Below are 14124 nucleotides of genomic sequence, written 5' to 3' on the forward strand. Positions count from 1 at the left end.
AGATTCTCTATGGGGGAATCAACAGGAGGGAGGGGCCAGGAGCATAGAAGAGGGACCCAAGAAGAAGAGGATCTGGGCCACTCTTGCAAAACAAACTGCACAGAGGAGGTAAGTATAACGTGTTTGTTATATACAAAATATGTTTTTGCCACGTTTTGCGTTTTCCCGTGGCCGCGGTCAGGGTAGCCAAGTGTACATGTAGCCTTAGGATGGCCATACATGGCTCACTTTTTTTTTTTGTTCAGCCACTGGGCTGAATGAAAAAAACTGAACTGTTTTCCCATCTACCAAATCGAGGTGGATGGTGGGATCCTCCCCACTGAGCTTTTCTGTTCTGGACAGCGAGAGACTGATGCCCGTGGCTGCAGCCGTTGATCGAGTGGCTATTTTCCCAACAGGTCCATTAAAAATGTAAATTCACAGATTGACCTTTGCTGAGCGGCAGCAGCCACACATGGTTGAAATTCAGCCAGTGTTCTGTCAAAAGAGCCAACTCGTCAAAATCTCAGATTAGGTCACTTCCGGTGACTCTCCAGCAGCAGTACCTGCAGATTTCGACAACTTGGCTGTTTTGACAGAACACCGGTGTTCTATGAGAATACCGCTACAAATCAGATTCTGCAACCGGAAGTTACGTTCGGACAAGAAAAACTTACTATGCATGCGCCATGAGTTCCAACAAGGCCGCTATGCTTTCCAATAGGTTTCCTAATGTGATAGAAAATGAAGCAGCGGTGGACATCTTCTTACACCCACGCAAGTCTTGAATTTTTCATTTATTTTAGCAGTAAACTCACCTTATATACCGAAATAGACTATTTCACTGCGACCGAGTGAAATAGTCTATTTCACTTTATAATCATTTTGTTGCCGAGCAGCGCGGGGTGTACCAAGGTGGCCGTCGCCACCTTCTACCTGCAGGTTTCTTGCTATACTTACTAGAATACAATAATACAAATGTAATACTGTGATTCAGTATATAGGGTGAGTATATATCTATAACTCTAGTCCATACATCACTTCCTATTGCAGAATCTGATAGGTAGCGGTATTCTAAAAGAACTCCAGCTAAGGAAGAAAAAGGTGCCGCTGCCATGGAGGCGGCCATATTGTTGGTTACTAACGTGCGTACTAAGAATGTCCACTCACTATATCGTGTACCGTAGTGTATATGCTGCTAGTGTTCTGTGAAAACAGCATAGTCGTCAAAATCTTCATTTACTGCTGCTGAATAGTCACCGGAAGTGACGTAATTGAAGATTTTGATGAGTTGGCTCTTTTGACAGGACACCAGTCTCTGCTGAACCGGTCAAATTATGTTCCATCTATGGCCACTATTAAGAGATGCTGATGTTTTGATTTTCTTAGAGCACAGAGGCCGATCAGGTGGTGTTAGCGAAGTTTGATAAAAGCTCTGCTCACATCAATATGTCCAAAACAGTACTATGTAAAAACCTGCAAATGTTTTCTAGAATTACTGCAATGAATAGGTTTACATAAAAAGAACTGGAGTTTCACTCTAAACAAGGAAAGCTGCTTTACCTGCTGTTCCTCTTAGCTCTTGCCCGGGCATAATAGGCTTCATAGCACTTTGGTTTCAGCTCTAGCGCCTTGGTTGCAAGTTCTTCAGCCATGCCAAAGTCCTATATAGGGAAGAGATGATAATATAACTTGACAGTAAAGACTTTACTTCTTATTCTGGGTCCACACACTTTCATTGCCAGGCAATGTTATTCTCAGATTATGGGCAATAAACACATATTAGTGAAGTACGTCACTGCAATTGTCAAATCCAACACAGCAAATATCAAACATTGGGGTACCAGGATACCATACCTGAGGCCCCTTGATACCAGAAACACTAAGTGAGGAATCTTGTGAACGAAGAGGGTCTGTACCTACATCCACCTGAAAAACAAGCAACATGACCTTCACCTGCCCTTCCAGAGGGAGAGCTATAATAGTACGGCCCCTGCTTAATATAAAGAGGATGTGGGTTTTGATGCTATTGGGAAAATGACATCCAGTTATTACCAAATTAACTACTTCTGGACCATCCATCGCTTATACACTGCGGCAGGGTGGCCCGGCTGCACAAAATCACATATGGGTACGGGATTTTGTGCACGGGTTCTCAGGGATGCGTGCGTGCTACTGGAGAGCCGCTCCCACTGTGATTAGACACAGTGGGAGCCAATCAGTGGGTCAGATGGCTGCGATGGGATCCTGCAGGAGAATGACAGAACAGCCGTCTGCCTTTGTAAATAAGGCAGACCGCTGTTCTGTCACAGAGAAAGAGAGAGAGAGAGATCTTGTCACAGATCTATCTTTTCCTCTAGTACATCCATCCCCTAAACAGTTAGAAAGCATTTCCTAGGAGCACACTTAACCCCTTGATCACCCCTAGTGTTTACCCCTTCCCTGCCAGTGTCATTTATACAGTAACAGTGCATTTTTTTTAGCACTCATCACTGGTATTGGTGTCACTGGTCCTCAAAAAGTGTCAATTAGTGTCAGATGTGTCCACCATAATCTCACAGTCCCGCTAAAAAAAATTGGTGTATTAAAGGTTTGGTAAAAAAAAAAAAAAAAAAAACGTTATACTTACCAGCCCCAGATCTTCTTCTCAGGTCCCCCACCGGCGCTCTTGGCTCCTCCCCCTTGACCAGTGCCCCCAATAGCAAGCCGCTTGCTATGGGGGCACTGGACACAGAGCCGCAGCTTGGCGTTCCTCTGTTATCAGCATGAGTCACTTCTGAGAAGTTTTCCCAACACACGGGATACATTTTTAATGGGGAGAGAGATTAGCACACAGCTTGTCTATTCAGAATACAGCTCTGCATGTTCCTTTGTTCCTCTGCCTATGTGGAGGGGTGGTGTGTCCCTTTCCTATAATCAGCTCCCACACAGCGTCTCAGAGCAGTAACTGCAGTCCTCCACCCCCTCCTCTGTACTCCTCACAGATGCATAATGATTTTATCACAAATTTGCACTTTTGAAGGGTTGTAGACAAGAGAAGGCTGCAAAAAAGTAAAACGTATGTAGGAGGATTTGTTTAATCTCTGCATATCATCTGAGCCTATGCACTTCACTGGGTATATGTGAGGGTTTACAACCACTTTACAGTAAATCCATCGCTTTTCCCACTCAAGGTAGACTGACACTCTCTTGATAGCTCATCCTCTACCATTCTTATCCCATTTGCCATGTTCCTCTGCCACCACCCTAGTTTGCCTTCCAGAGACCTGAGAAAAAACCCTGTATAAGCTCAGTGTAGGCGCTTACAGAGGACTAATTTTTTTTGTCCCCTTCCCCTGTGTGGCAATGCTTTGCCATGGCAACTGGCCACTTAGGAATGGTATATTCAATATTTGGAAAGGGAGGCAGTCACGTGCTCCCCCATACTCTTAAGTACATGACATTTAGCGGCAATAAGTGGAGTGTGGGGAAGCAGGACATAATCAAACCTTTCTTTGGGAAACCTGCAGTGTACTCTACTTACATTTGTTTTTCGGCGGCATCTGGATAAGTTCAAGTAGAGGGAAACACGCAGCTCATTAAAAGCTTTCATTTCTTCGCCAAAGCCTTCCCGGGGAAACTTCCTGAGAGCGTACTGGTACCTCTGCGCAGCCTCTTTCATCTTCCCTTTCTATAGGAAAAAAGATCAACAATCAGTGAAGCAAAGGTAACATTTTCTAAACTGAACCAAAATGCAACCTGGAACATTTGACCCGGGCAATACCTATGTGTAGCCAAATGATCTGTTCTATACACTTCTCTACAGTGGATGCCTGTGCTTAAGGCCCAACTTCAATCAACATTTTTACTAGTTTTGGACCATGTAGGGAATGGTTACTACTTTTTCTCACTATTGGGGAAAAGGTTTCCTTAATTCCTGTCCCAGGAAACAGACAGGGGAATTAACAAAGCTTACTGTGCCAATATAATGGTACAGGAAACTGTTAGGAGTGAACTATGCAGACAGACCTGTTTAAAGTCTATCTGTGCCAGTTTCTATTTCAAATTTGAAGTCGAAACTAGTGCGGGTCTGCACCTGATTAACAGAGGAAATACAGTAGTTTTCCATATAGAAACCTTCCACAGATTCCCACCAAGTATGGCCTGTTGTACGAGACAGTTCACAACCATCGCTCTACCCGTGCAGTAATTGCACTACACAAGCAGAGCCTCCTCCCTCTCACTCTTGACCTGAACATAGAGCAGAGATGGGCAGAGAGATCGCAGCATGCAGCTCCAGCTATTGTTGTCTGTGCTGTGTCGGTCAGAACTGTGCTCCTAATTAACAAAGGGGCTTGTGCCACTCTTGTTAATTAGAAGCAGCCTCTGCTCTGTTTGTTTATGTTTAGGAGAGTGGTGCAAGCATGGTGCTTGCATTACTCTGTTAGATCCTCCCAGAGTGTCAGTGAGGACAGAGACTAAGCAAAAATGTATTTTTTTAGTGGGAGTCTAGAAATATTGCAGATCATCAGGTTATCTGTTTCTTTCTGTTCCAGAGTATCACAGGAGGAGAAAGGGAAGGGAAATCACCCTAACAGGCTTTCACACAACCTTGACAAAGTTGTATTTACTATCATAACCAAAACTAAGAACAAGTGGGTTGATTTACTAAGTAGGGAAGTTTTTGGTAGATTTTCTTTCAAGAGGTTTTTGATGAAGTGACTGCATTTTTTAGGAATGCACCTAAACAATTGCCTGCTTGCATGTTGAATGATTAAAACCGATGTGGTGAATGTCTGGGCATTATTTGCAAGGAATATCTGTAATTTGCAGAAAAGTCAACATCTTTAATGTGTTGTAATTCTTACATGTATAGGGAAACCCATATGAGGCATGAATGACATGACGTGGGTCACAAAACGAAAAAAAATAAACGGTAATGAACTTACTCTGTACAAGATATTGCCTTCATCCATTAACTTCTGCAGGAGAATGATCAGGATGTCTGGTTTAGAAGTTGCCATTGCCCAAGCTGCATTTCCTGTAAGAAGGAAGTTCAATAAATGGGTTAAAAAAAAAAGGTCTCCAAACCCAGAAAATGTTATTTGCGTAACTAAAATAATCAATTAAAAATGAATATAGGAGAGGACTGTTTGAGATACAAGCCCCTTGTTGGAAATAGGTTGTCTAAACTTGAGCTGAATGGTATTGAAGGTACTGCCACAAAGGTTTATAAGAATAAATGTAGCCTCATTCACCAACAGTTCAATCCCAACACCAGTCATTTTGGATATGTACTTGCTTTCACATGGTCCCTTTTTCTCCCATAGGTTAGAATCAATGCTCTGAACAGCTTAGGTTGGCCATACATTATAAAATCTTCTCATTCAATTTCCTTTAGATTTACCTTCAACTATGTAGTGCAAGGGCCTGTCTGATCGCATACAAATTAAAAGTGTTTAGGTTTGACTTCCTATTACATGGTTTTGGTAAATCTAAAGGAACATTGTACAAGAACATTGTATAATGTATGGCCAGCCTTACTCAGTCTATATGAATCTCTTCAATACACCTGCAATCAGCAGTGCAAGCAGCAGTAGAGATGTGTAAAGAATATCTTTTTTGCATGGGGCGCATTTTTCACTATTCTCATTTTGATGGCAGCATTGTTTTAAAACTATTGCTGAGATGTTTTTGGCCCTTATACCATCAGATTGGAAGGATAGACCGATATTTATCAAGGCGGACATCAGAGACTGATTTTTATGCTATGTTTACAATGCATTTTACATTTTTTTGATTGGGGTAGTCTGAGAGTAGTGAGCGTACCATGCAGTGACCTCAGTATCATTACTTTACTTATAAATTACCGTATGTGTCAGCACAGCGTTTGTCGCTTCCTTGAGTTCAGAGCGAGATTGAACAGATGTGTCTGACACAATAAGACAGCAGGACAGGAAAATGAAATCAGCTTCCTCTAAGTGACACTTTGTGTCATTAAACATTGTCATTACAAATAGTGATCAGACATAATTATTTTGCCGCACTATGTCTGCAACCTCAATTCTTTATTTATATACAGCTGCACAATGGGTGACTAATATGATTCTTCAGGTCAGGAGTTAAAACTTTTCAAGTTCACCTGACAAGCTGTTAAAACACAGCTGTAACATATAGAGGACCTATTTCTTCTGATAAAAACATTTGTAAATTAATGAGTAAAGTCTTGGGCACCTTACTGTGCTCTATGGCTGCATACAGGAGGGGGCAATACTTTTCACAGACTGCATTTTTGCAGACACCATACCATTGCTTCACCAACTGCATGCATTTTGGACAACTTGTGACGCTCTCGCTCTTATAAATGTATTTATTTACCTTTATGTCTTGTCCATCAGCCCACAGAGCAGGCCCTCCCACTGCAATCAGAATTTTAATCTTCAGCTTGTGTGCGGGGCCTCAGGCCTCATGCATACAGGGCGTTTTTACAGCTGCTTTTAGGAGCGTCAGACGTTTTTTTTTGCAGCTTCAAAACACCTCTCTATGTTATTCTATGGCCTCATAGGTTTTTAGGAGCCAAGTGGCATAGGCATTAAAGCTGTAAAAAAAACCCAGGGCCAGCGCGTTCTGGAGCAGCAGCGTAAGGGCTCTTTCACACGGGCGGTCCGATCAGATCCGCCTGTCAGTTTTTTAGGCGGATCTGATCGGATCCTCCATGCAGCTCTATGGGGCAGCGGGTGTCAGCGGAGGTCACCTCCGCTGACACCCGCTGCCATCCGCATCCGATCCTGTGCTGAAATCTGGACGGATGGAAACCCTATTTTTCCATCCGTTCAGTAATCGGAGCGGAGCGGATCTGATGAGAGCGGACAAGCGGTCCGCTCTCCTCCGATCCCCCATAGAGGGCAGCGGGTGCTGAGACACCTCCCTCTCCGCTCTGTGAGTGGAGACGGAGCTGTCATCCGCCCGGCTCAGCGGGGATCGCGGATCGATCCCCGCTGAGCAACACGGATCCGCCTGCGGAGGCGGACCGTGTGAAAGGAGCCTTAGGCTGTAAATACGCCTGATGCTGCTAAAGGCTGCATAGAGCGTTTGGCTACATCAGACTTTTTAAGCTGTAGTAATTGGATTTGAGGTTGGAAAATAGAAGAGGGCAGAGAAAGGCTGCTAAACATGAACGCTGCTAAACGGGGCTAAAACGTGCATTAATGCCAATACAAAACACTTCTAAAAGCATGTTTTTACAGCTGATTTTTCCCAGCATCAGAAATGGCTTTGCAGCTTGTTTTTTCTAATGCCCTGTGTGCATGAGGACTAAGGCAGCCCAAAGAGAAGTCTGGTTCTTTTCGTTCAACCAGCAGGCTAAACTAAAAAATTAGACTTGATTCCTCCACACACACTCGATGTAGATGGAGGAATCCTACCCACTGAACTATTGTATTCTGACAATAGGGAGACTACCAACCATCAGAATACACAGATTAGCGTTGCAAGCTATAGCCTGCAGGGCTGATCTAGTGAAGAAAATTCAATAGGGTGGTTGTAAGGAGTCCAATGGTAGATCAACTTCTGTACAACCTCGCTGCCCATGCACGGATTGAAATTCAGCAGGTCCCTATTGAACCACCCGAATTTTGATCCATGTATGGCTTGCTTTATCATCATTCAGGTAATTAAACTAAATTGCATATAACATGGAACAGACTTTAAGATTTCTTGTTTCTGTGCATCACTGGTGTAATCAGAAAAAATTACCTAGTTTGGCTCCTTTTCTCAGCAGAGTCACAACTACAGCTGTATTTCGGCACCCTATGGCTCGATCAAGTGGACGCATCCCACTATAGTCAACATGTTCAATCATAGCACCATTATCGACCAGATACTGCACCTAAACAGAGAGGAAGGATCATCAGAAAAAGACTTTAACGTCACATACATCAAACAATGCCCTTCCAATGTATCTGGGCAAACAATATGTTGCTATACAGTATACTATTTTTTATTACAGATACTTATATAGAGCCGTCAATGTATCCAGCGCTTTACATATATATTGGATGTACACAACAGTCCCTGTCCTCAAGGAGCTTAAAATCTAAGGTCCTGAACTTACATTCATACATACACATACTGGTGCCAATTCAGACAGGAGCCAATTAACCTACCAGCAGGTCTTTGGAGTGTGGGAGGAAACTGGAGTCCCCGTAGGAAACCCAAGCTGGCACAAGGAGAACATGCAAACACTAGGCAGGTAGTGCTGTAGTTGGAATTCGAACCAACAACCCTAGTGCTGCTAAGTGGAAGTGCTAACCACTTAGCCACTGTGCTGCCCATATGGTACTATCTTCAATTAACTGGAGATCTGTGTAAATCTGGCCACACACATACAGCCTTCTCTGTTTCTCCTGGTGACCCAAGTCTTCGTAATAGAAACTGATGAAAAATTCAAAATGTCTGGGTTTTCACAAGAATAGAAGGTAAAAATGAAACCTTCCAATGGGGATACTGGTTATGGTGACAACTTTCTAAGAAGAATATCCCCTTGCTTTGGAGAGATCTCCGCTTGCAGTGTGTCTCTGAGACAGGAAGTGAAACCTTCCTTACAAGACACAATAAATGCAACCTGACAGGGTTGCCTTAGTCTTTGCCAAAAAAAAAAATGCTGAAATGGCTTTTCTCCACTGCTCGACCTTCATGGTTCCAGCACTCTGCATTATACCAGGGTCTACTAAAAAGTGGCTCATGTGAGGACTCTGCATCCAAAGTATGGCACCCACACCAAGGGACAGTTTTGCTGTACATTCTGAATCACCCCACTCAATCCATCTCCGGTCTTAAAAATAAGCAGAACATACATTTCCAGCACAGCATTCTTCTACTCAAAGTCTGCAGGAGAAGAGGCAAGCAGCTGAGTCAACCAACCACCATCCACCCAAAGCTAAAATATCAATTTTGGTGGACTGACCCTTTAAGGCAAAAAAAAGCAGGAAATGATGCAAGCAGAGAATAAGCCAAACAGATGTAAACAGCAATTTTCTCAAGATCTGCAGCTATTGGGTTCCTGGGATTTGTCCAAGACGTCTGTTGCTGGCATCAAATGAAAGATTAAGCCCAATATTCAGCAAAACACAAAGCAAGCAAAATATCTCTAGTCTAGATTTATGAAAAGCCGATGAAAATTCCACTCCTTATCACCTGTTCGTGCCAACAACAGTGAAGGAGGGCTTAAAACTGTCCTGATTACTCGTAGCTTTGGATGTGTGATGTCAGCACAGGGAATTTGGTCTTCTGCATAGTATCTGCTGCTCCCCCATCACTGGCCAGCAAAGATAAACTTCCATGAAGAGAAGACTGTACTTATCCTGCTCTCTACAAACGCACGGGAAGGGGGAGAGCTCTTTCTAATGTACAGTGAGCATCTAGAATGCCATGGGACCTATTACAGCAGGAATATAGCAGCTGGCAGCCGTACACAGTGTAAATAGAAGATTAGATATGAATTTCGGTAGCAGCGGCGCTGTGTTTATAACACCAGAAGGTTGCTTAAACATTTCTGGAAGGATGATATATCAAGTGAAACTTTCTACATATCTGCATCGTTTACATATTTAGCAGTTCAACGTACAATTTCAGCATCTCCGTAGAAGGCAGCCAAGTCCAAAGGTGTGCGGCCATTTCTGTCCATCTGGTCAATACTGGAGCCTCTTTCTACGAGGCACTGGACCACGGATCTGTGGCCCTTGAGGCAGGCCCAGCTCAGGGCAGTTAACCCTTCCTTGTCCACTGCAGCAATCTCTGCGCCTAAGAAAGGAAGAACAAAAAAAGTTAAATACATGATGTCACATTTACCCTTACTGTCATCAGCTCCACTGACAGAGTTCTAGAAAAACTTGATTTCCCAGTAACATGCTTTGAAGAATCCTCCCTGCTTTTTAAATGAAACCTGTTGAGGCAAAGACATGAAGAGAGTCTGGCATGAAATGTTGTCTCCTGCTAATGAAAATGCTAGTTGCCTGGTTGTCATGCTGATCCGCTTGCTTTAGCACTTAAAGACACAGACTTAGAACAAGTCTGCAGATACTGTATGACTTTTTCTGATGTACAGAATTATTCCTGTTCAGTGCCTCAAATTTTTGAGCATAGCAACCAGTCAACTTTCATTTTCAGCAGGGAGTCAGCAGTGGCAGCACCCATTTTTTCCAGCATTCCATGCATTAAGGTAAAAATGGGATTTTTGTCTTACCTTAAAATCCATTTATCTGACAGACACAGCTCCTGATCTTCTTAACTATTGGGTTATACTGCCCCCTACAGGAGTAGGTCACTAGGCAGAAAAAAAAGTCTCGCTACACCTATGGGCAGTCCCAGGGGGGTATACTCCCTCTCTCTGCTATAGGTACTCGGTTTTGTTACAAGCAGTGTCGAAAGAATTTACACTTCCACAGAGGGGTGGTTGCTGTGTCCATCAATGAACATCAGAGAAATTGATTTTACGGTAAGTCAAAAATTCCATTTTCTCTTTCGTTAATTGACGGACACAACTCCTGATCTTCTTAACCATTGGGATGTTCCAAAGCAGTGTTAAACAGAAGGGGTAGGAACAGCGAAAAATAAATTCCCAAGGCCAAACTATGGCCAACCAGGTCAACAGGAGCTCCACCAAAACAACTGGAGCCCACCTGAAAAAAACAATACACCCTTAAAGTGGTTGTATCCCGCTTTTTGACACTTTTACCTACAGGTAAGCCTATAATAAGGCTTACCTGTAGGTACAAATAATATCTCCTAAACCGGCACGGTTTAGGAGATATTTACAGTGCATGCAGCCGCTCGCGCGAGCGGCGCATGCGCTCTGAAGGTCCGGGGGGACCTTCAATTAAGTTGCCGGGAGCTTGCCGGAAAAATCACTCCCGCGCGCATGCGCGGGAGTGACGTCATCGCGGCTCCGGCCAATCAGCGCGCTGGAGCCGTCTCTTCCGGCCAATCAGCGCGCCGGAGCCGCCGAACCCGGAAGAGACGACGAGGGATCATGGCAGCGCCCGCATCGATGTCCGGGGGTCCGTGTCGGGCTTCGTTTTAAGGTAAGTTAAACATAATGGGCTAGTATGCGATGCATACTAGCTCATTATGCCTTTGTCTTGCAGGTTTTTTTTTTTTGGTTTTTTTTAGGGTTTACAACCGCTTTAAAGAGGTCTAGGTCCTCTAAACAGCAGCCTGCAAAACCTTGCGGCCAAAGGAAGCATCCGCAGATGCCAACACATCCACTTTATAGGACTTTGTTAAAGTGTGCACCGACGACCAGGTGGCCGCCTTGCAAATCTGCATCACTGACACCTGATGACAAAAGGCCCAGGAGACACTGAGCACCCGAATAGAGTGCGCCTTGACAGGGAAAGAAGGAACCTGACCCTTGAGGGAATAGGCTGGAATCTCCGTCTGTCTGGAAATGGTCGCAGAGGAAGCGGACAACCATTTCCGAGGCCCATCCATGAGCACAAATAGGGAATCTGACTTCCTAAAAGACTCTGTAACTGCCAGGTACACCTTAATTGCCCGGACCACATCCAAGGCATTCAAGGCAATTTCCTTTGGATGTTTTGGCCTGGGACACAGGGGAGGCAACACAATGTCTTCATTCAAATGAAAATCAGAGACAACCTTTGGAAGGAATGACGGCGAGGGGCGAAGAACCACCTTATCTCTGTGAACCACCAAGTAGGGATAACGCCACCAATTCCGACACCCTGCACGCAGAGGTGACAGCCCCCTTCTGGGACAGCATTAGCAGGGAAATCTCCTGAAGATTCTCAGAAGGAGGCTTCTGGAGGACAGAGCACCAAATTGAGGTCCCAATGCCAGTTTCTGCTCAACACCCCGCTGAAAGGTCAAGATCTAAACCAACAAAAAAGAGCGAGGATCAACACCAAGAGATTCACAACACGCAATGTACATCTTCCACGTACGTTGATAGATCTTTCTAGAAGTAATTTCCTAGCTTTTAACAGCGTTGGAATCACCGACTCAGAAAACCTCTATCTATTAGCACCTGGCGTGCAACAGCCAAGCCGTCAAAGCCAGTGACTGTAAAGCAGGATGGAAGATTGGTCCTTGGGACAGCAGATCCTCCCTGAGAGGAAGCTTTCAAGGAACGTCAGGGACCAGCCGCACCAGATCGGTGTACCAAGCCCGAAAGGCCAGTCCTGGGCCACTAAAATGACTGGAATCCCTTCTGCCTCTAACCTGCATAGAAGTCTTGGCAGAAGCTTGAGAGGAGGGAAGGCGTAAATCAGACGATACTGACCCCACAGGGCCACCAGCGCGTCTGTGGTGTCTGTTAGCAGATCCATGACCGAGCCATGTACCTCCGCACCTTTCTGTTGAGCTGAGACGCCAACAGATCCACCTCGGGGATGCCCCCCTGGAGACATAACTGACCAAACACCTCCAGATGAAGGGACCACTCCCCTTGGTCCAACGCCTGCTGCCTGAGGTAGCTTGCCTGCCAGTTTTCTACCCCAGGAATGTGTACGGCGGAGCGGACTGGAACGAACCATTCTGTCCACCTTAGAATGCTGGCTACCTCCAGAGCTGCCAGGACAGTCCCCTGGTGATTGACATAAGCCACAGCCATGGCATTGTCTGATTGAATGCGCACTGGACATCCCTGAAAACGATTAGTCCAATGTTCTAGGCACAGTCTGATCGCTCAGAGTTCCAAGACATTGATCAGTAGTCTGGATTCTTCTAGTGTCCAGACCCGCTGCGCAGAATTTTTGCAGAGGATGCCTCCCCAGCCGGACAGGCTGGCATCTGTGGTGACCACTGTTCAATACAAGGGGAGGAAGGATTTGCCCAGCCAAAGCATCGGAGAATGAAGCCACCATATCAGGGACTCTTTCGTTCAGCGGCTCAGCCGAATGTGACTGTCCAGAGACTGCGGATTCTTGTCCCATTTGTCCAGAATCGCCCTTTGCAGGGACCTCATATGGAACTGTGCAAACGGAACTGCCTCGAAGGTAGACACCATCAGGCCCAGCACCTGCATGCAGGTCCAGAGGGATGACAATCTGCTGGACAGCAGGAGACAAATTGCAGCCTGCAGTTTCTGGAGTTTGTCCAGAGGAAGGAGCACTCTGGTTAAGGCCGAGTCCAGAGTCAGACCCAGATAGTCCAGCTTTGTGGAGGAAACCAGAGCAGACTTCTAAAAACTCAGAATCCATACAGAGTTTGTATGGTGTTCTCCAGGTTTTCCACCAGAGCAGTAGGAGACACCACTCACGGAAGGAGGCTGTCCAAGTAGCCCAGTACCGCGAACAATTGCTACTTAGACAGCCTCCTTCCGTGAGCGGTGTCTCCTACTGCTCTGGTGGAAAACCTGGAGATCACCATACAAACTCTGAGGGAGTTCGGCTGGATTCTGAGTTTTCAGAAGTCTGCTCTGGTTTCCTCCACAAAGGTGTAACAATGCTAGCACCGGGGCTAACACTTTTGTGAAGACCCGAGGAGCAGAGGTGAGACCAAAGGGTAACGCCACAAACTGAAAATGCTCCTCTCCCATGGCAAAGTGGAGGAAGCGGTGCTGACCGACACATATTGGAATGTGAAGGTAAGCATCCTTGATGTCGATAGAGGCAAGAAAATCCTCCAGATGCAGGGATGCCACCACCGTGCGAATGGACTCCATTCTGAGCTTCTGCACCCACACAAGCAGTTCAGTGCATTGAGATCGAGGATTGGACACACCTTGCCTTCCTTCTTGGGAACTGTAAACCGGTTTGAGCAAAAACCTTGAAAACGTTCCGATGTCAGAACCGGGATAATCACCCCTTGAAGTAACAGGTCTTGAACAGGTCTTGCATCTCCCCAAACAGACCTTGTAAGCGGTCTGAAGACAAAAGTAAGTTGGAAGGAAAGAACCTTGCCAGGGGGTAAAAGTGAAACTCGATCTTGTAGCCGGTCCGTATGACGTTGTAGACCCGCTTGTCTTCTACCAGGGCAGTCAACAGGTCTAGAAACCAGTGAAGACACCCCCCCCACCCCGATACGGGTGAGGACGCACTTTCTTGCTGAAGGAGCCTTGTCCGTGGGTCTGGAGAAGCCCGCTCTCGACTTGCTAGACCAAATTCACTTGGATCCACCAGAGGAGGCCCTGAAAGGCTTTGATTC

General features: G+C 45.4%; 1 protein-coding gene across 4 annotated transcripts in view; it reads right to left on the reverse strand.

Annotated features, from left to right (window-relative positions):
* Positions 1–14124, reverse strand: part of TANC1 (tetratricopeptide repeat, ankyrin repeat and coiled-coil containing 1) — a gene marked incomplete at its 3' end in the record, with an annotated part of 423607 nt that overhangs the window by 8324 nt on the left and 401159 nt on the right. For 3 of the 4 annotated variants that reach the window (XM_082260319.1, XM_082260320.1, XM_082260321.1), the window contains 5 exons: positions 9584–9759; positions 7714–7846; positions 4908–4999; positions 3503–3649; positions 1543–1643 (listed from right to left, as the gene is read on the reverse strand). In XM_082260319.1, coding sequence (XP_082116445.1) covers positions 1543–1643; positions 3503–3649; positions 4908–4999; positions 7714–7846; positions 9584–9759 — 649 coding nt within the window. Of the gene's footprint in view, positions 1–1538; positions 1644–3502; positions 3650–4907; positions 5000–7713; positions 7847–9583; positions 9760–14124 lie in introns of those variants that run through there. The other variant, XM_082260322.1, reaches the window with a different exon arrangement.

This window comes from Pelophylax lessonae (genome assembly GCF_965119305.1).
Source record: "Pelophylax lessonae genome assembly, chromosome: 6".
Taxonomy (NCBI): domain Eukaryota; kingdom Metazoa; phylum Chordata; class Amphibia; order Anura; family Ranidae; genus Pelophylax; species Pelophylax lessonae.